Source organism: Hesperophylax consimilis, chromosome 23, assembly GCF_061612785.1.
Source record: "Hesperophylax consimilis isolate HC1 chromosome 23, BYU_Hcon_1.0, whole genome shotgun sequence".
Classification (NCBI taxonomy): domain Eukaryota; kingdom Metazoa; phylum Arthropoda; class Insecta; order Trichoptera; family Limnephilidae; genus Hesperophylax; species Hesperophylax consimilis.
Window position 1 is genome coordinate 16,242,146 of NC_142858.1, and position 20,342 is coordinate 16,262,487.

Sequence of the window (20,342 nt, forward strand, 5' to 3'; positions counted from 1 at the left end):
TATGTAAATAAAAAACAGAGGTATTTAATTTATCTAAGGTATTCATTTAAGGTGTGGTGACATTTATTTAAAAGAAATATTTTTAATGATGATACATTACTAGGTATGTTAAGATGTTATTATATTTGCCGCTTTAGGATACTTTCTGTTCACTCTAGTGTTCGTTAGACATCGTTAATACGTTTTAAACTAATACATCTGATGTGCTTTGCGGACAATAAAAAACATAGTGAATGTATTCATTTCCAAGAAAGCCAAAAATAAATTTTGAAAATATTGTCAGCGAGATTCATAATGCCTTTTCTCTTTTCATTTGCACATATTGCACATTATATTGCACTTCGTAAAACTGATAGCTCCGTTCTGAATTATGACTCTCCATCTTTCTCTCAAACAACGCATGAAACAGAAAGAGAGGTTTCAAGTTTCATCGAACCTCTAAGTGGCAGGACCATGCCAACATGTTCTTCCAACATCGATGTAAAACTATTAATTAATAGACATCGATCAATAATTCCACAATGACTCAACTGTTATGTATGATAACATAAATTATTCATTTGTCGTATATTAATCGCCTCTCTCTCCAAATATGGAACTAACAATTATTTAGTATTTTTGGTAAACTAATTATCTTATTGAATTTTCAATTAGTTAATATACAACATTATATCAACCACTTGCTTGTGTAAGAATTTTTAGGGATCTGTACCTTTAGGTACCGTCTTACCAATTATATACCCTGGTTCAAAGTTAGTACGATAAAGCTGAATTAAGCCTGTTTCCCACAAAAACTTGGTTTGGGTTTAAGAATAAACTAGATCATATTTCGTTTAATCAAATGACATGTTGTATTGTATAACATCTGATGTATGCAAAAAGTATTTTTTATTAAATATTTATCTTTCGTCACATTAATCAAATTTCAAAAATATTAAATAATGTATGCGACGAAAAAAGACGATTTTTTTGAATTTAGCATATTATTTTAGGCTGAAAGGAAGAGATTTCTTAAAAAAATATCCCCTCGGCTAGGTACAGTCAAACCATTTTAAAGAAGACACGTTTGAATGTGTTTGTACACACTGATAGTAACAAAAGTTTTTCAAACTACAGGGTTTTCCAATAAGAGGTGTTATTTTGAATAGCCCGCTATTTCAGTAGATGTTACTTTTGAAGCTGTCATTTTTTGATATTTGACAAGTAAAATTTACGCCATTAATAAAAATGGAAGAATACACGCTTCAACAATGCATTGAAATTATTAAAATTCACTTGAGTGAATCAAATGCAAATCATCTTGAGTGATGAGGCCCATTTCCACCTCGGTGGGTTCGTCAACACGCAAAATTGTCGCATCTGGGGCTCGGAAAACCCAAGAGTTATTATTGAAAAGCCTTTCTATCCTCAACGTGTGACTGTTTGGTGCGGTTTATGGTCCGGCGGAGTCATTGGACCTTACTTTTTCAAAAATGAGGCTGGAGCAACAGTTACGGTGAATGGATTGCGCTATTGAGAGATGATTAATGATTTTTTATGGCCGGAATTGAATGGTATTGATCTGGACAACGGTTACTTTCAACAAAACGGCGCTACGTGCTACACAAGCAACGAAATCATTGATCTTTTACGATTGAATATCAAAATAACACCTCTTATTGGAAAATCCTGTAGTTTGGAACAAAAATCCTTCAGTCCCCTCTTGCCCCGCAAATTACCAAAGATAATAAATTAGATTCACGATTCAATTTGACAATGTTCTTATTATGTGAATTTTTATTTATTTCTGCTTCCCAACAAAAATCAAATTATTATTTTTTATCCGTGTAGTACACCACTACACAAGCGTTTCCTTAAAATAATTTACCTGTAGTTAGTGTGATAAAATTTAAAAAATAAATAACTCTAAACAACAGTAAAATTGCGTTTTGTTGAAACGAAAATTGAAATTACATAACATCTAAAAAAAATTAGACCTTCCGCTTGCGTTATTATCGTGGACGTTCTAATTATAGACGAGGCAATCAGGAAGAAGGGAACAATACAACCTGCAGAAGGCGGTGTGACCGCCCCGCGTTCTATGATGTGTCTATAAGTTAATCTGACAGTGTACAGGCAACTCGCATTATAAAATCAGGAAGAGGGGAACAATACAACCTGCAGAAGGCGGTGTGACCGCCCCGCGTTCTATGATGTGTCTATAAGTTAATCTGACAGTGTACAGGCAACTCGCATTATAAAATCAGGAAGAGGGGAACAATACAACCTGCAGAAGGCGGTGTGACCGCCCCGCGTTCTATGATGTGTCTATAAGTTAATCTGACAGTGTACAGGCAACTCGCATTATAAAATCAGGAAGAGGGGAACAATACAACCTGCAGAAGGCGGTGTGACCGCCCCGCGTTCTATGATGTGTCTATAAGTTAATCTGACAGTATACAGGCAACTCGCATTATAAAATCAGGAAGAGGGGAACAATACAACCTGCAGAAGGCGGTGTGACCGCCCCGCGTTCTATGATGTGTCTATAAGTTAATCTGACAGTGTACAGGCAACTCGCATTATAAAATCAGGAAGAGGGGAACAATACAACCTGCAGAAGGCGGTGTGACCGCCCCGCGTTCTATGATGTGTCTATAAGTTAATCTGATAGTGTACAGGCAACTCGCATTATAAAATCAGGAAGAGGGGAACAATGCAACCTGCAGAAGGCAGTGTGACCGCCCCGCGTTCTATGATGTGTCTATAAGTTAATCTGACAGTGTACAGGCAACTCGCATTATAAAATCAGGAAGAGGGGAACAATACAACCTGCAGAAGGCGGTGTGACCGCCCCGCGTTCTATGATGTGTCTATAAGTTAATCTGATAGTGTACAGGCAACTCGCATTATAAAATCAGGAAGAGGGGAACAATACAACCTGCAGAAGGCGGTGTGACCGCCCCGCGTTCTATGATGTGTCTATAAGTTAATCTGACAGTGTACAGGCAACTCGCATTATAAAATCAGGAAGAGGGGAACAATACAACCTGCAGAAGGCGGTGTGACCGCCCCGCGTTCTATGATGTGTCTATAAGTTAATCTGACAGTGTACAGGCAACTCGCATTATAAAATCAGGAAGAGGGGAACAATACAACCTGCGGAAGGCGGTGTGACCGCCCCGCGTTCTATGATGTGTCTATAAGTTAATCTGTCAGTGTACAGGCAACTCGCATTATAAAATCAGGAAGAGGGGAACAATACAACCTGCAGAAGGCGGTGTGACCGCCCCGCGTTCTATGATGTGTCTATAAGTTAATCTGATAGTGTACAGGCAACTCGCATTATAAAATCAGGAAGAGGGGAACAATACAACCTGCAGAAGGCGGTGTGACTGCCCCGCGTTCTATGATGTGTCTATAAGTTAATCTGACAGTATACAGGCAACTCGCATTATAAAATCACCATTCTTTTAAAATCTGCTAACTAATTACCAGTGCTTTTTAAAATGGCGCACAAATTAAAACATTACATTTCCCAAATCGGGTAAACAAAGTACCGGCTTGTTTCCAGCGTTAAATATATCTTTTTTTAAATTTAATGTAAATACAAATTTAATAATATTTTTATTACGTTCTGCAAATTTTTTGATTTGTTTTTTGTTATTTTTTGTTAGGTTTTTCGGCTTTCAAGGCCATTTTCAAACTGTATGTACTTTTCATTAAATATTTTGTTACTCTATTTAGTTAGACAGTTTTACAAATGTATTATAATTTACCCAGTCGCTATGCCAGGCGATTCGTTTAAGAGCATACATTCAGTTCCTGCGCAGATAAATAACAATAGATAGCGCTGCAAACCTTCGTCTTACTTTAGCGAACTGTATTGTTCTGCGCATTGTCTATTTGGTGGGCAGTGTTCGACTGATGACACAGTTTATTCAAAGCATTCTCTAACCATCCTTGTGCCAAAATATGGTCATGTGGTTTGCCTCCAGTTCCAGATATCCACATTTCTTGGGCAAGTCTACCAATGTGGTTATCTATGGTTAGTATCCTTTAATATTCTTGAAGTATGATTTGCGATACAGCACTACCGTAGCAACCGACTTAATTATATAAATACAATAAAGATAGGTATATAATTTTGACACAGTTCAGAACTTGTTTTTTTTTACACACCTGATTAAAAAAGTGACGGATTAAATTACGAAATTAATTATTTTGACAAATCTGTAAATATATATCATTATCTTAAGCGTGGGTTGCAATAGCAGAGATTAGACAACATGCCTAAAAGAGGCACACGCGGAGTTCCAAACGTCGCATACTAAACCTGTCATTTAAAATAGCTCTTTGGTCTTAGATTTAAAATGATAGTAAAATGCAAATACACTTCGGTGTCAGTTAACATCTAAATTTATTCTATAGAATATGTGCAGAAGAAAGGAGATCAAAGGCACCGACATTACAATAAACGACTTAGGCAAGTAGATTTATTTTGAAATATAATATATCTCGTGTTTAGTCTTTCAGCAATAGTTGTATTATTGCGAAATAAGATATCGGCGGAGATCAGATGTAAGCGATATTACCTACGTTAAATAGGTGTGTTATCAGTATCACGTGTAAGCTTCTCCTGTTTGTTTTTTTTTATTTATAAATTTAATAATATATAAAATACGTTTTTTCTTATAAAAATTAACCTCACTAGGACTAAGCCTGTATCGAGGTTAACAATTTGAGTGAAGCAAACGAAATGCTAACTCAACACAGTGACAGAGAGAAATTAACAGCATGGTTGGGTACCAATAAATATTAAAAATATAACTAGTTTTCAACTACGCTTTTCGATAACTTGGACAGAAAAATATCCTACTGTAATCCACATGGGCAATATTTAAAAAAGCGTCCGTTGCTGTGCAAACGATTACAAAACCACTCTTTCGATTTCTATTAAATATTTAATATTTTCACAAAATTTACGTTTTTTTTCAGTACGAAAGGCCTTATAAGTTATTTATTTATGATGCAAGCAGCCCATCGGGTATCTACATAGTGGCCATTCTCAATCTAGATCGACGGAGAACATGGATGATACGAATTCAAGGTCTATGGGCCCGGTCCAACAAAAGATCCAAGTCACACCCTTTTGGAAGTTAACGACCGTATCAAGAGTCAATAGTTTTATTGTGCCTCTGTATGTAATAACTGGAACAATAATGTCGGACCTTGCATGGCTCATGGCTTATTCGTGTTATGCAAAGTGGATACCTATCCCTAGTTCTAGAAAATTATTTCATTTTATTTGTAACAGTTTATCAATACAATCATTCAGATGCAATTGGGCCGTTTGAAAAGCTCTAGATTCATTATAAAATTACGTGATATATCATATTATTATTGTTATTACGTTCTGCTCTGAGAACTTCGTAGTGGCCGCTATTTCTGTTCTTGGGTCGTTCAAGATGAAGAGGGGGATGTTGCAATTATTTTTCATAAAGTTTTATTGATAAAGAAAATGATACCGATGACAACAACTGTATTGCAGTCACTTTCGACAGTTTTATTGAACTAAAAGATTAGGATTCACGCAAAAGATGAAAGTGATAAGGTATTTTGGTTTTGTTTTCTTCCCTTTTGTCATCTTAATGTTCTATCGATAACACTACTACAGATCGCCAATGAACAAACCACAATTCAATGACAACATATATGCAAGTACCTACTTGTAATAGGGGGCATGCTTCCCAGCCCTAGGCTACTTCAGCGGCCTCTGTCTCCCTCACACAACCTCTTTCATCTTTCCTCTAGCATTTCCGCCAATATCGAATGCGAAAGTCGCTAACAAATAATTTGTACATAAAACATATTTTAAAGATTTTTTATTCTTCATCTTAAAAAGGCGGACGTTTATAGCCAAGCAACTAGTATCTACCTGCAGTAAAATTATGCATCAACCACAACCACATCTATACACACTATATATACAAAATTAGGCATTGTACGTATACATGCAATGTATAGGTATATATAAGTATACAGATCAATGATGCCATTGCTACCATGATGTCATTTAAGTGAGCCTCTACTGAATTTCCTGTGTTTTAACATTTCATATTAAAAATAATCCGGCCTCTGTACCGCACCGTGGTCAACGCATCCCATCTATAGCCGGAGGTTACGAGCTCAATTCCCGCCGAAGCACAAAACGGATGTGTTTAAAATCTGTATTTTAAACACCGGCTATCCACGGTGGGTCTGCTAACAACTATTTTACTCCCATGTTTGTGTGATATATGCGTATAACATGCCCATTAATATTGTTTCAACTAGGTACATTATGTATTTGTCTTCATTTTTTAGAGAGCAAAAAAATTTCCGAGCTTAAAATGTTGAGAAATACTACAACAATTTCACACGCTCCATATAGTATTGTGTGAAAAAAACTTAGTTACTACAGCCAACCAACATGTGTGTTTTAATTTACTCACAATATTCTTGGAACAATTATGTTATAACCCCTAATTATACATTCGAATATAACTCTTCGATCTGGTCCCCCCCATTTTAAAATTCATTTAGATCCAAACGAAAACTTCAACATAAATTCCTTGGATACATTAATTTAAAACTCGGTATTCCCATTGAAAGCATAAACTCTAATTCCTTGTTGAAAGAATTACTTTTACTAAAACTCTATGTTCGAATAATTATATCCGACTTAATGTGTTCCAAATTGTAAATATAGTAGTATAGATTATAGGCATAGACATATATGAATATTAGTAGACCTGCCCTAAGTGATTAAAAGCGTATTATCCCCACTCCCCATACCGGTTCCATTGAGCCGGCTGGGCTCGCATATGGCCTCAAGTGAAATTTGAAAACGTGACGTCATCATTCTTGTGCGAACTATGGTCGAGGCATCATCGGTTCATTTTACGAAATAACACGGCAAAATGTTGACTTGTGATATGAAAACTTGTAAAAATAGATGTGAAAAAGAGAATAAACCCAATTGTCGTATTACATTCCATAAGTAAGTATTATTTTAAAATGATTTAAGATTTTCACGGCCAAAAGTATTTTTGTTATTTGTTTTTGGGGTATTATGCCGTGTTGCGCTAACTCCTTCTTTAGCCAACGTTTCGGACAGCATTGCAGTGTCCATCATCATCTCAAAATAACACATCTGCCCTGATGATGGACACTGCAATGCTGTCCGAAACGTTGGCTAAAGAAGGAGTTAGCGCAACACGACATAATACCCCAAAAACAAATAACAAAAAAGCATTATTTTACTTTATTTTAAGCTTATTCACACCGTATTATATGGATCAGTTTTAGAAACATATACTATCACATCACAATGTAGCGATTCTCAAGTGTGCTCATCGTTGTTTACTGGGGTAAGTAAATTATGAGACATTTGTAAAAGTGTCTTAACTAAATACTCTGAAACTAACTACGACTCTGAAAATAGAAGCTGCCTTACTTTGCCGAATTTGGACTTCGCAAATTAGTTCATAACGTGGCGAGTAATTTGCGCTCCCATGTAGAAATGTCTATTCATTCAAAAGCAGATTTTACTTTTAAGAACTAAATGGTGATATTATAATGCGAGATGCCTATTTACTGTCAGATTGATTTATTGACGAATCACAGTCAGCCTTACTTCCTTCGTTCTTCAACAGTTGATTTTACCCCTCGCCATTATCTTCTCGTCTATTAATTCCTATGTCTGTGATTAGAGGCAACCCTGATTTAATTAACCTCGCTTGAAGTTAGTAATAGATACGCAGATGTGGCGGATCTATTTAACTGCACGGTTGGACCTAGTCTATAATAAGTATACTTATACTTGTACGAGTATATTACATTTTATATGTACTTGTACCTGCGCTTTTATATGCTTCTAGAACTTTTATTAATTTTAGACTCGCATGTGGATGAAATGCCACAGTATTTTTTTTAGTATTTGCTTATTCTTGTATACTGTGAAATGTGATTATTGTTTATACTCTCAGGCCTCTGGCATATTGATCGTTATATTTGTCAAAGACGCTGTCAGACAGTTGGAAAATTTGTGTGTATATCCGCTTTGTAATAAAATAAATGGAATATTTCTATAAACGTATCCGAAAACTAAAAAAATATTTTTAAAAGATGATGAAATAAACTTTCAAACTCTATTATTATAAATAAACACACCATTTTTTTAATGTAAATATCAGCATGGAAAAATGAAAATTGTTGAAACATATTACTCACGTTACGTTTTTTCATCTAAACACTGAACTAAAATTACTGATAGCGAAAATACATATTTTGTTGGACAAATGTATTATAACCATTACTGTCACATCACTTTTGTCGTTTCATATAAAACTAATTTATACAAAATCATATTTTTCCTCAAATCGCAGTCGGAACCTTTGGTTACAAAGAAGTGGACATTTTAATATGTCTGTAGTTCTTCTAATTATCTTAATTCATATATGAACACTATATGGTCGGGCATTTTACCGCCAAATTGGGGGCGAAGCGCGGGTGTTTTTTTTAATTTTAGCGCCAAAATTAGACTTTCCGCAAAATATTCATATCTATCTAGATATTTTTCGATGAAACTTTCAGTGTTTTACTTTAAAAAGATGTCTCTAATTATTTACTTAGCAATGTATGTGTAATTCCTTTTTTATGAACAGAAACTTTCTACTTTCTTGGGAATCATAGAAAAAACAGTATTTCACAATCGAAATAACAAATCGAAATTTATTCATACAAAATTACAAGATTATTTAGAAATTTTAAATACATATAAAAAAAAACTATATCCTAATAGTGCTTCAATGTGTGATAGCGTTCGAAACACTTTCCCTTATGCAGGGGCACATTGCAAAACTTGCACATGTACCGCGTTTCACTGCGTACTTTGTGAGCGGAACATACGCGAAAACGATTTTATTTTTTTGTTGTGTTTCAAACTCATTGTATTGACAGGTAGATAGATAGGGTACCGCCGACAATAGAAAACACATGACCCCGCACCCATTTAGAACCCCTTGTTTACAAGTTTCCCGCTCCTTACCGCTTTGCGCAACAAAACGAGTAAACTCGTCTCCCGTGTCTTACTGTAAAAAGGAGTATGACGAGTTTTCTCGCTACCCGCAAAAAATGTGTTAATATAAAGCGTAGTGTTTTCTCGTTCTAAGTATGACATTAAGGGAGATAAAACGATTTCTATGAGACCATATTTGCTGTTTCCAAAAGCGAACAAATTTATTCTACTGGTATAGCTGTCTATTCTCAAAACCGAACCAATTAGCCTGAGGGGTTATGGTATATTTATACCGTGGATATTAAATAAATGTTCTATGATCGTTTGATTAAAAACATATGCAAATTATTAACACGTTATATTAAAAAATGTATAAATCTTTCACTTCGAGTGCCTGTCGTCGAATCAACAGCAAAAATCTTCGTCAAATTAACATTAAACTAATTTTAATTGAACCCTCGTAAACGCTTGTCATGCGCCCGATTAAATCTCATTTGAATTCATCAAACTTCAAGTTTCTTATTAACGTAAGTACAATACTGTATAAGTACTGTGTAAGTACATACAATATAATACTGGTCATACTGGATATTTGTATTGGCCCAGAGTCACCGAAAAGCGTAATATTATTAATTTATATGTTTCTTTAATGATTACAATGATGGTACAAGCTAGCTACTTCATACTAATATAAACTGAATTGGTGAAATAGACACTGATCGTTCTTACAAGTTATTTTTAAACAGATGACGCATTCTTGGACAATATATTTTTTTAATGAAAGACTAACATAATAACCTGACAATATTTGCAAATCTCCTACTACCACAGTAATCGGGAAAATGTTGCTTGTGTTTGATGGAGGACTTAGCCAGCCGAGGAACACACTACACATGGGTGAGACCCAAACGCAATGTCAACTCAGCCACCGACCGGTCTTAACACATTCTTTGCGGGAAACGAGAAAACTCGTCATACGCCTTTTTACAGTAAGACGCGGGTGACGAGTTTACTCGTTTTGTTGCGCAAAGCGGTAAGGAGCGGAAAACTTGTAAACAATAATTTAGTTCTAAATGGGTGCGGGTTCATGTGTTTTCTACTGTCGGCGGTACCCGATCTATCTACCTGTCAATACAATGAGTTTGAAACACAACAAAAAAATAAAAATAATAAAATCGTTGTCGCGTATGTTCCGCTCACAAACTACTCAGTGAAACGCGGTACATGTGCATGTTTTGCAATGTGCCCCTACATAAAGGAAAGTGTTTCGAACGCTATCACACATTGAAGCACTCTTAGGTTATAGTTTTTTTTTATATGGATTGAAAATTTCTAAATAATCTTGTATGAATAAATTTCACCCGCAATTTGGCGGTAAAATGCCCGACGATATAGTGTTAATATTAAATAACTAAAGAAATCCGTGGCAGCTGGTTCAGACATCGACAATTTTAAAGGAAATATTCCGTGTTACTACTTCACTATTTATGATACTAGCGCTGACCCATTAAAAATCACGGGATATTATAGATTGCATGATTTGTGAAGCTGAATTTATTTATGAAAAAATCAACCCGGAATAAAAAAAAATATTTTTTTAAAGTTCTTAATATGCATTGCCATCAATAACGAGTGTATCTGCAGAGTTTCAGCTCAATCGTATGTCGGGAAGTGGGTTAATTTCCAAATCCAAGATTTGAATTAATTCATTTAAGAAAACATTCTATCATTCAAGAAGAACATAGTACTAATAAATATAAACGAAACATGAAACAGAAAAATAAAAGAAGGTAACTGTCCCAACTGAGAATCGAACCCAGGATCTCTGTCTTACTGGGACAACTTATGTTCTGGGTAATGTTTAGATTTATTAGTATTATCTTATTCTTAAATCACATAAATGTATTTAAAAATATATTTGACTCGGGATCAATGTCTTTCAAAATAAGAAATTAACCTATCGAATGAAAAGAAAACTTGAATAATTACGACGTCTATCCAATGATATTATAAAAATACAAGACACGTTGCATTCATACTAATCGAACAAAAATGTAACACCGCTTGTGAAAAGGATAGCCATTCAAAGAATATGAACGGGCCGCTAAAGTATGTCGACTAGACCTCGTTCAGTGAAACCGCGCATATCGCCTCAGTAACGTATCGTAACTCTTTGAATTAATCTAAGCATCTGTCAAACATTTGAAACAAAACAAATACGCATTTCGAATTAATAACTATTCATTCCTAAAATATTATTGGTACCTACTTTATTACTTATCTTATATGATAAGTAGTTCATTTTTTTTTTTTTTTACATTAGCTCCACGCAGGAGGCCCTGAGGTGAATAATTCTTTTCAGGGCCTATGTCATCTTTGAGGAAGCTGTGTTTTTAAGGAAAGACGGAACTGAAGTTTTGGGAAATAAAAAGGCTTGTGGGGTGGGTGGGAATTTAATCTTTATGTAGACTTTTATGTCAATTTTCAAAAATTTTAAATATCAAGTGAGGATTATCAATTAATTTCTCGAGCAACCAGCCGCCCCAAGTATCTACAGGGGAGGCAAAAGTAATCAACCGATGTTCTTTTGCTGTATTCTTTTTTTTGAAGTGAAACTTCTTTACGCGCGTCATGCAATTTCGAGGACCGGAGTAAAACCGACTCATGACCGAAACGAAAATGCGGGTACCCCCACCACCGATTAAAGTTCATTTGATCTAGTCAAAGTTTTGAAGTAACATATAAATGCTTCTTAGCTCATCCCGACAACTGGCGTTGGTGGTGTAATGGTCAGCATAGTTGCCTTCCAAGCAGTTGATCCGAGTTCGATTCTCGGCCATCGCACATTATTTTTTTGTTTTTAACGCCTTTTTCATTCAATATCTTATTTTTTAGTAGGTCAGAACATTTTTTAAAAGAAAATAATATTGCAAAATAATAAAAACACTTATCTCACTGTGATAAAACATTACTCCGCTAGAGCGCGCTTTGCGTTATTGTGTTGGATTAAAATTATTATCTAATCCGTATATTATGATAATTGTATTACATTTATTTAATTAATTTATTTATTTTGATAATATGTAATAATTTACAGAAAAAAAAATTAAAACTATCTCCCTCTGATAAAATATCCGTTCGCTAGAGCGCACTACGCGATCTTGTGTGGGATTCTATTTCTAGTGATGTAGGTAACATTATAAAACATAACAAGCTCTCATATTTTCAGAACCTACATAATATAATCAATTTATGCGGCTTTGCTTACAGTTGGTGCTCAGCGTGGTTGGCTTTCAATCAGTTAAGCGAGGTTCGATTCTCGGCTGTGGCATTTTTGAAGTGAAACCTTGTTGAGGTGGGGGAGCCGCTCACGAACGTTCTCTCTCTTCTCTTCTTTCCTCTCTCTCAGACACCAGCGAACTGCGCCACGCCAAGCATCAGCTGAAACTAGAAGTTTCACTTCTGTCTTGCGTAGGCTTGACACACCCACTTTTTATGATAAACTTTGGTACTGCTTGATATTCCGCGTTCCGCGTAAACCGATTCAAAGCTTGTCGATTTGTATTCTGCGTTTGTTTACTTCACAAATGTCAAAACCGAATTGACATTTGGCGCCATTTGCAAAAGTTAAAGCGTTTTCCAAGGGTGATTACTTTTGCTCTACCCTGTACATTTTTTTGGTTAGAACAATAAAATTCCCTTACTTTAGGTGGAATCAATCAACCTTTTTCATTCTTTCAAATCGGTAAAAATCACACTTCTAGGAAAGATCTTTTCAGTTTGTAAAATTAAACAGCCGTAGAAAGTTCGGAAACTCATCGTTCCGTTTTTGTAGATGCATTACCCTGAGCAAGTATTTTTTATCACAATTAACATTTATTAACATATTTTTCTTTATTTTCAGCGACCTGCGCTTCAACAAAATAAGGGACATACCGAAGGGCGCATTCAGCAACCTGAAGGACCTCACCACGTTGTTACTAAACAACAACCACATAACCACCCTGAGGGACAAGGTCTTCTATGGTCTAACCCAACTACAATTTCTTTACTTATACAAGAACAGAATCCACCATATTGATGAGGGAGCATTCGATGGTCTTAACCTCATGAAGCAACTGTAAGTTTTTTCGACAGTTCCTAAATACCCACCTACCTACATATCTTTAAAATTTATTTGCATAGGTTAACTTTTGAACAATTTATACAGGATCATAATTAAAATCAGTAACTGTTCAATCCATAGATAAAAGAAACATAATGAGATATGGCATGGTAGCTTGCTGACTGTCGCCAAATTACGACCATATTGCACGGACTATCAGGGCGGTGAAGAAAGTGAAAGTTATGCATTTGGTAGGTGGGTAGAAGACGGGACTCCGCGTCGCTTTACGTAGATGCGATTGTAGTAGTATGTTAATAATGGTTCATGACTATGACCCATCTCCTTTGTTTCTATTATCTACGACACTTACTTAAATACCTTTAATACTTTCATTTTCTTCTCTTGCCAGTCTCAAAATTGTGAATGATTAAAGGTTTATTTGTTATGAGAAAATATTACATGCAGACTTGCCGGGATGGCTGATCCTTCCAGAGGATTTTTTTCAGATAATGGTTCGATGGTTCTGCCGCTGAAGGCTTTGTTGTAACCTCTCTTTTCGTTACATTCGTCACTTATGAAACATAGAGAGAGGTTACAAAGTACCTATCGACGGTGTTCAATTTATTAAAAATTTGATAAATTTATTCATTTCCCCGTTAAAAACGGGACTAAAGCCCTATAACGAATAATTTGACAAATTTCATAACAAACTATTTGTAAAGCACGAATATGTTATAAGGAAGTCGGAACACGTGTTCATCAAAATCATAATATTTTCGCATCTCGTCCATTGTATTTATTCGGACAAAGCCACCTGCGTTGAACACGAGTTCAGATATATTCTGAATGACTAATATTTTATTAGGAAATGGTCACGCAGTCATGCGGTCAACAGCATTTTCATTTCATTTTTTCCGTATATACATAGAATTATTGTTTACTTTGTCGATTTGAAAGAAAACTTTACATTCCTCGGCCTCAGGCAGACCAACGAAATTGAATATCTGTTCAAGAAAGAATTTCAATTTCCCGTTGACTTTGCTGTTACTGAACAGGGCGGTATATCTTTTGAGTTGGCGGAATAGTCTTTGATGTTGATGATCATTTTACAAAGCCTTGATAATAATAATAATGCTGAATACGCGATTTCATGTCGGCTCACTTGTCTTACTTTTTTTATTATTTCTTTCTCTAATAACATTATTTCTATCTCCACTGATAGTAGCGCTGAACTGTAATTAATCTGTTTATGAATTTTTGCAATTGCACACAATCGTTAATTATGTATATTCTTCTATGGTATTATTTATACTTTGCAGTCATTTTGCGTCTATTTATTTATGATACAGCGTTCTATATTAAATATATATATAAATATTATATTCTCTGATTTCCACTTGCACCTATTAATTTATTCATCATTATCGAATATTATTATTATTATGACATTAACTCCTTATTCATTGTGTACTTATTATGAATTATAATAATACATCTTCCATTATATTCATTTTTTGTAACAAATAGAGATAATTTTGTCTGACTGGTATTTCCCGTGCTGAGGATTTTATTAAAATGAAGTAGCATGAATAATTGCAGTAATGATAAATATTGTATGTAGTGTTTTTACTTAAATATATTATATGAGAGTGGACTTTTTTTACACTTATACACGGTGTCCGGAAACTCGTAGTACAAGCGGGAAACTGGAGAATCTACACCACATGGGGAACCCAAAAAAACATTAAGTTTTTTGATTTGATCATTTTCAAAAAAAAAAAAAAAAAAACCAAAAAAAAATATTTTTCGGCTATTTTAAGGTTAAAGTTTTTTCTGGTGTTTAGGGTTGAACAACAGATGTTTTAACCCTGCAGAGCAGAAATATTTTATGACTACACCGGGTTAAATGAAGGATGATTTCAAAATAATGCTTCAAATCCGAGTTTCTTCATTTGTTTTACTTTCAAATAGTTTTAATTAGTTGGGTACTTTGATCTTCAGTAATAATTTATAAGAATTTGATTTAAAAAAAAAAAAAAAAAAAATCAACTTCAAACTCGATTTACTCGATAACGAAAGCTCAAATCAAAAAAAAATATACTACAAAATCGACTCCAAATGTGATGTAGATTCACCAGTTTCCCGCTTGTACTACGAGTTTCCGGACACCCTGTATATTACATGAGAGTGGACTTTTTTACAGTTAAGTACCATAGAATAGGAAGCTTTTATGCAAATGTTGTATTTTTAGTTGCTTGTTGAATATGTTTTGATCCTAGTGATACGATTTGAGATTTTCACGGCCAAAAGTATTATAGTGATTTATTATTGGGGTATTATACCGTGTTGTGCTGCCTCCATCTAGTGTTGTAGCTGAGTTCTAGTGTCTTTAATACACTCGTGTTAGTTGTTATTTCTTGTATTTTGTATGCATTATAGGAGTATTGTTTTAGAATAGAGTTGTTTAATAGACATGATGGTAAGGTATTTGAATATTTCGTCAGTGGTAGATCTTACAGGGAGAGAAAAATATTCAATACAGCTTTTTGGGTTTTAATTATTGATTTTAGGCATTTTATTGTACGTATACATTTGCGAAACGAAACGCGAACCGAGCCACGATACGGTAAAGGAACGAAGCAACTGCAAGCGGAGTTTACGCCATTTGCGGTTGCTTCGTTCCTTTACCATAAGTTGAGGTTCAGCTCAGCAGTTCGGCTGGCGTATGTACAGGTAGCATAAGAAAGCATAGAATAAAGAACACAAAAAAATGTGGGCGTGTTTAGTGATCCAAAAGTCTGACGTTTCTCCACTTAAAATTCATATGCTGACGAGGCTGATGAGAGAGAGGAATGGGAAATGACATTAAAAATTTAAGTAGGTTTTGGCATTTTTCGTACATCTTAGTACTCACCCCGCGGCTTGTTTATCAAATTGTTTTCTAATAGATCTTTTAATATGGCCTTTTAGGTTCCAGCTAGATTTCAGGCTAGTGTAAGAGAGACATGGCGCTTGCTAAATGGGCTAGAACTAAATCTATGCGGAAGGCATTACTAGTATTCTTCTTTATTCATGATTCTAACCTTAAATTTCAAATACAGAAGTTCGTTTCTTTAACTTCATTAAATTTTCATTTCGAATCGAGACAGAGTGCTAATGATCTAGAGCCAAAAGGTACAAAACCCGAGGCGACATCGGATTCCATTGAAATCTACTTGGAAGGCATTTTATAGTAAGTTTTATCTGTTCAATGTACGTAGGTATGCCCACACTTTAGCGAATATGCGTATTAATATAAAAAATATTTTTAATACTAACCATCACGCCATTACGGTAGGTATGACGGATCTTGCTTTATTAAATTATTTTTTGACCGAACCATGTTTTTTTCCTTGACGGAACGCCATGCAACAATTTCTTGACACTCGCTTCTTGCTTCATTCAATTTCATACATAGTCTTCAAGTTTGCATTTTTATACGACCAGATTGGTACATACCTATTTGAATTTTTTGTCCGAGCAATGTTTCCCACATGCGTCCATCCCACATTACCAAATATGTTGTTGTTTTTTTTAATACTGCTAATGTATCAATAAAATAAAATAAAAACTGCACGTTAGGTGTATTACATGGTGTCCGGAAACACGTGGTACGAGCGGGAAACTAATAAATCTAAATCACATTTGTAGTCGATTGATTTTGTGGCAAAACTGATTTTGAAATTTTGGTCAAATTTTAATAAACTCGGTCGCTACGTGGTCATTATCAGCTGTTTATTGTCGTTTAAAATTCTCCGAAGCGTATTTAGTTGCCGAAAAAGAGGACAAAGTTTAAAAATGCTCAAATTGGAAATTAAGTTTTTTTTTAAATGTGTGTGATTCACTAGTTACCCGCTTGTACCACAGTTTCCGAACACCATGAATAGCGATATTTCTACTTCCAAACGCAATACATATTGTAATCATAAATTGTCATGTGCGACTTGCTACACTGATGTATTGTTCTTATGTTAAGTGCTCGTATGTCTTTAAAAAAATTATTGAAATGAGAATTAAAATCTTCTTAAATTTTTGACTGAAAAAATGACAATAACAATAATAATAAATTAATAAATTTACAACTATAAACATGTAGTTAGATGGGATACATGACAATTAGATAAAGTTGAGGATTCTCATAACCTGCCTCACTAGGCTAGCCTGTGTTGAAGCAGTTGTACTTGTGAGTAATAATTAACGTATAATTTATGTAATTTACGTATTTTGTTTAATGTTCCCTGTTCCTGCGGGCGTTTAAGTACATAATTTTGTTAATTTTTTATTTTATTTTATTTTATTTTTATTTTTATTTTATTGATTTATTGTGAAAAACAGTATAATCCATTTACATTTCACAAATAACAGTTTATAAATTACAGTTTATAATAAGTAAGTACATACATTTATTTGCATGGGTAAGTACATCAATACTATCTGATTAACCAGATTTGTTAAATAGTATGCTTATTGCCGTCTTAAATTCTCTTTGGTTCAAATTGAAAATGTCAATCACAGAAGAAATGTGATTTAACAAAGTAGTTATTCTCTCCAAAGGCATGATCATTGGTAGGTTGGTCCTGCCCCTTGGAAAAATAAATAATGTGTGCTGTCTAGCTCTGATGAAATTATCATGGACATAAAAAGAAATTCGTTCCAGAATATCTGGATTGCAAATGTGCCCATTTAGCAGCTTGTGCGCCACTAACACCATTGCAATATTTCTCCTAACGTCTAGACGTTCTATCCCCAGCATTCCGGCAAGAAAATCAGAGGGATACAATAAAGGGTAATATCCGAACTCTCGCATGTAGAGGTATCGCATAAACTTTTTTTGCACCTTTTCTACATCATTTCAGTAAAGGGCATCTTCGGGTCCCCATATTATCGATCCCCCCACAAAATACTGCGAACCAGAGTAAAATAAAGCATTTTTATGACTGCCGTATTCGTAAAAGATTTCGAATTAGCCTCATAATTAGGTACTGGTGTTCATGGCCGGCCCTGAGCTAAACGGCGCATGGCGTATGGTTTATAAATTTTGGCGTTCCTTGTCAAAACCAGTAGGTAGGAGATCACTGTAATCAATAATATTTGGATGATTAGTGTTTTCGTTTTTTATGAAAAATAATCTCAAGGGTGATGTGTTAGGTGATCAGCGCCTGCAGCGGACTACTCCAATTGCGCCCGCGTAGAGCCGGCCCTGCTGTGGTGTTAACGCGATTGTAAAATAAGATATTTATATAAGATTTTTGCTTCCAATATTTTTCTGTGGGAACTGGTTTAACCTAAACCAAAGGTTTCCAAAGTGTTCCGTATGGACCCCCCCCCGGGGGGGTCGGTTTCCACTAGCTGGGGATCAATATCAGCGATAAAGAATTGAGGGTTTACGTGAGTGGACCCCCAATTACATGCAGGGCCGAACCTGTGCCGGCTCAATTTGGACAGTCCACTCCGGGCGCCGACTTGCCAAGCTTTGGCTCAGGGCCGGCCCTGCATTCGGGAAATTACATAACACCCTTAAAACAGGTTGTGTGTACATAATACTTATAATAGACATATAAGTAGATTCTGTATTCCTTTTCATGCCAAAATTAATAATATTAAGCAAAACATTGAAAGGCACGAATTTCCCAATCTTCCCAGCTCTTCATTGACCAACGTCCAGAATGTTTGGTCTACATTCAACATTTAAATGTACTTCTCACAGACTTCAAAACTAGGGTTGAGGATGTTTTGGCTATAAACATTACACTGGAATATCGATCCATACGGCGACATTGAAGAATCGGATATCGTATGACAAAACTAGGATCGACGATCAAGGGTGTTTTGGCTATGAAAATAGCAATAAAATATCGATCCATACGGTGACATTGAAGAATCGGATATCGTATGACAAAACTAGGATCGAGGATCAAGGATGTTTTGGCTATGAAAATAGCAATGGAATATCGATCCATACGGTGACATTGAAGAATCGGATATCATATGACAAAAACTGTTTATAGTAAGCAACAACGAATGTCTTAAGAGGCAATTCAGAAAGTTCTTCTTCATCTTCAGGAAGAAATACATGTTGTTCATCCTGCATTATCGCCTATCGCAAGATATATACTTAAATAGCTTCCCATTTTAATACCTCGTGGTTTTACATTTTGGCGGTAGCTAATATTAAGGAAAAAAGAAAAAAACACATTTTTTAAGTGAATAGGTTTAGGAAAATTCTAAATTCGGCAGGCAACGGAAAACAAAAATTCGGGAAGTGGCAAAATAGTTTGGGAACCTCTGCTTTAGTGAGCTTAGTTTTATCCTACGAAAAATAGGTACCTATTTAAGATAGTGCGGAAACAAGCAATAAAGATTAATTCTAGCTTTAACACATTTTAAAAATAATTTTATTTCTTATACTGTAATTGTTTTCCTTCCCGGTCACACTATTAATTTATTTAGTAACCGATTTAATTTCATATTGATTTATTTTATACACAATCATTTTGTCATAGTTATTTTATCTTGTATACTAGCGCAGACCCATAAAAATCACGGGTCAATCAAAGGCGATGTTGCGTACCTTGTCGAAATAGCACGTTTATCACGCGATTAGTAGTGCGCGGGGATTGGATTCGGCAGTTTCCGATCGTTCGGCGTTAGAGAGTTGGGAGTGTTGGAGGTCAAATTGGAATAATTGCAGATAAAAAAGGTGGAACCAATTGTTTCTCTTCGTGTCTCAATGGGGATATTTCTTGAAAAATCATTTCCAATTTTGAAAATGGCAATTAAAATAATTCTGTTTAAAATATTATGTTGTAGGTAGGTACTTTATCGCTTGTTCTCTAATACTCTATAATTTAAGGAGCAAATCAATAAATGCGTTGATACACTGTAATTGTTTTTCTTAATGACTTGCTTTTTTCATATTTAGTGTTATTTTTTTATCAGGTCATGCTCACAATATTAATTATAAAACAAAAGCACTCATGTGATGGGAAGCCACAAAATATAAAATAGATTCAACTTGTCGAATTCCGCTGCACACTTAGCAAGCAAAAGATATATTAATAGCACTTGGTTTAACTTAATTTTTTCAAGAAATAACTAATGATATGGCGGGAGATGTTAAAATATGCATTCAAATTCCATTTTTTAAAATCAAGTTAA

The 20,342-nt window shown here is 34.9% G+C and overlaps 1 protein-coding gene across 1 annotated transcript in view; it reads left to right on the forward strand.

Annotated features, from left to right (window-relative positions):
- Pxn (Peroxidasin) overlaps positions 1-20,342 on the forward strand; it is a 58,249-nt gene that overhangs the window by 30,903 nt on the left and 7,004 nt on the right. Inside the window, exon 2 of the mRNA XM_089645968.1 lies at positions 12,945-13,160. Coding sequence (XP_089502094.1) covers positions 12,945-13,160 — 216 coding nt within the window. The remainder of the gene's footprint in view (positions 1-12,944; positions 13,161-20,342) is intronic.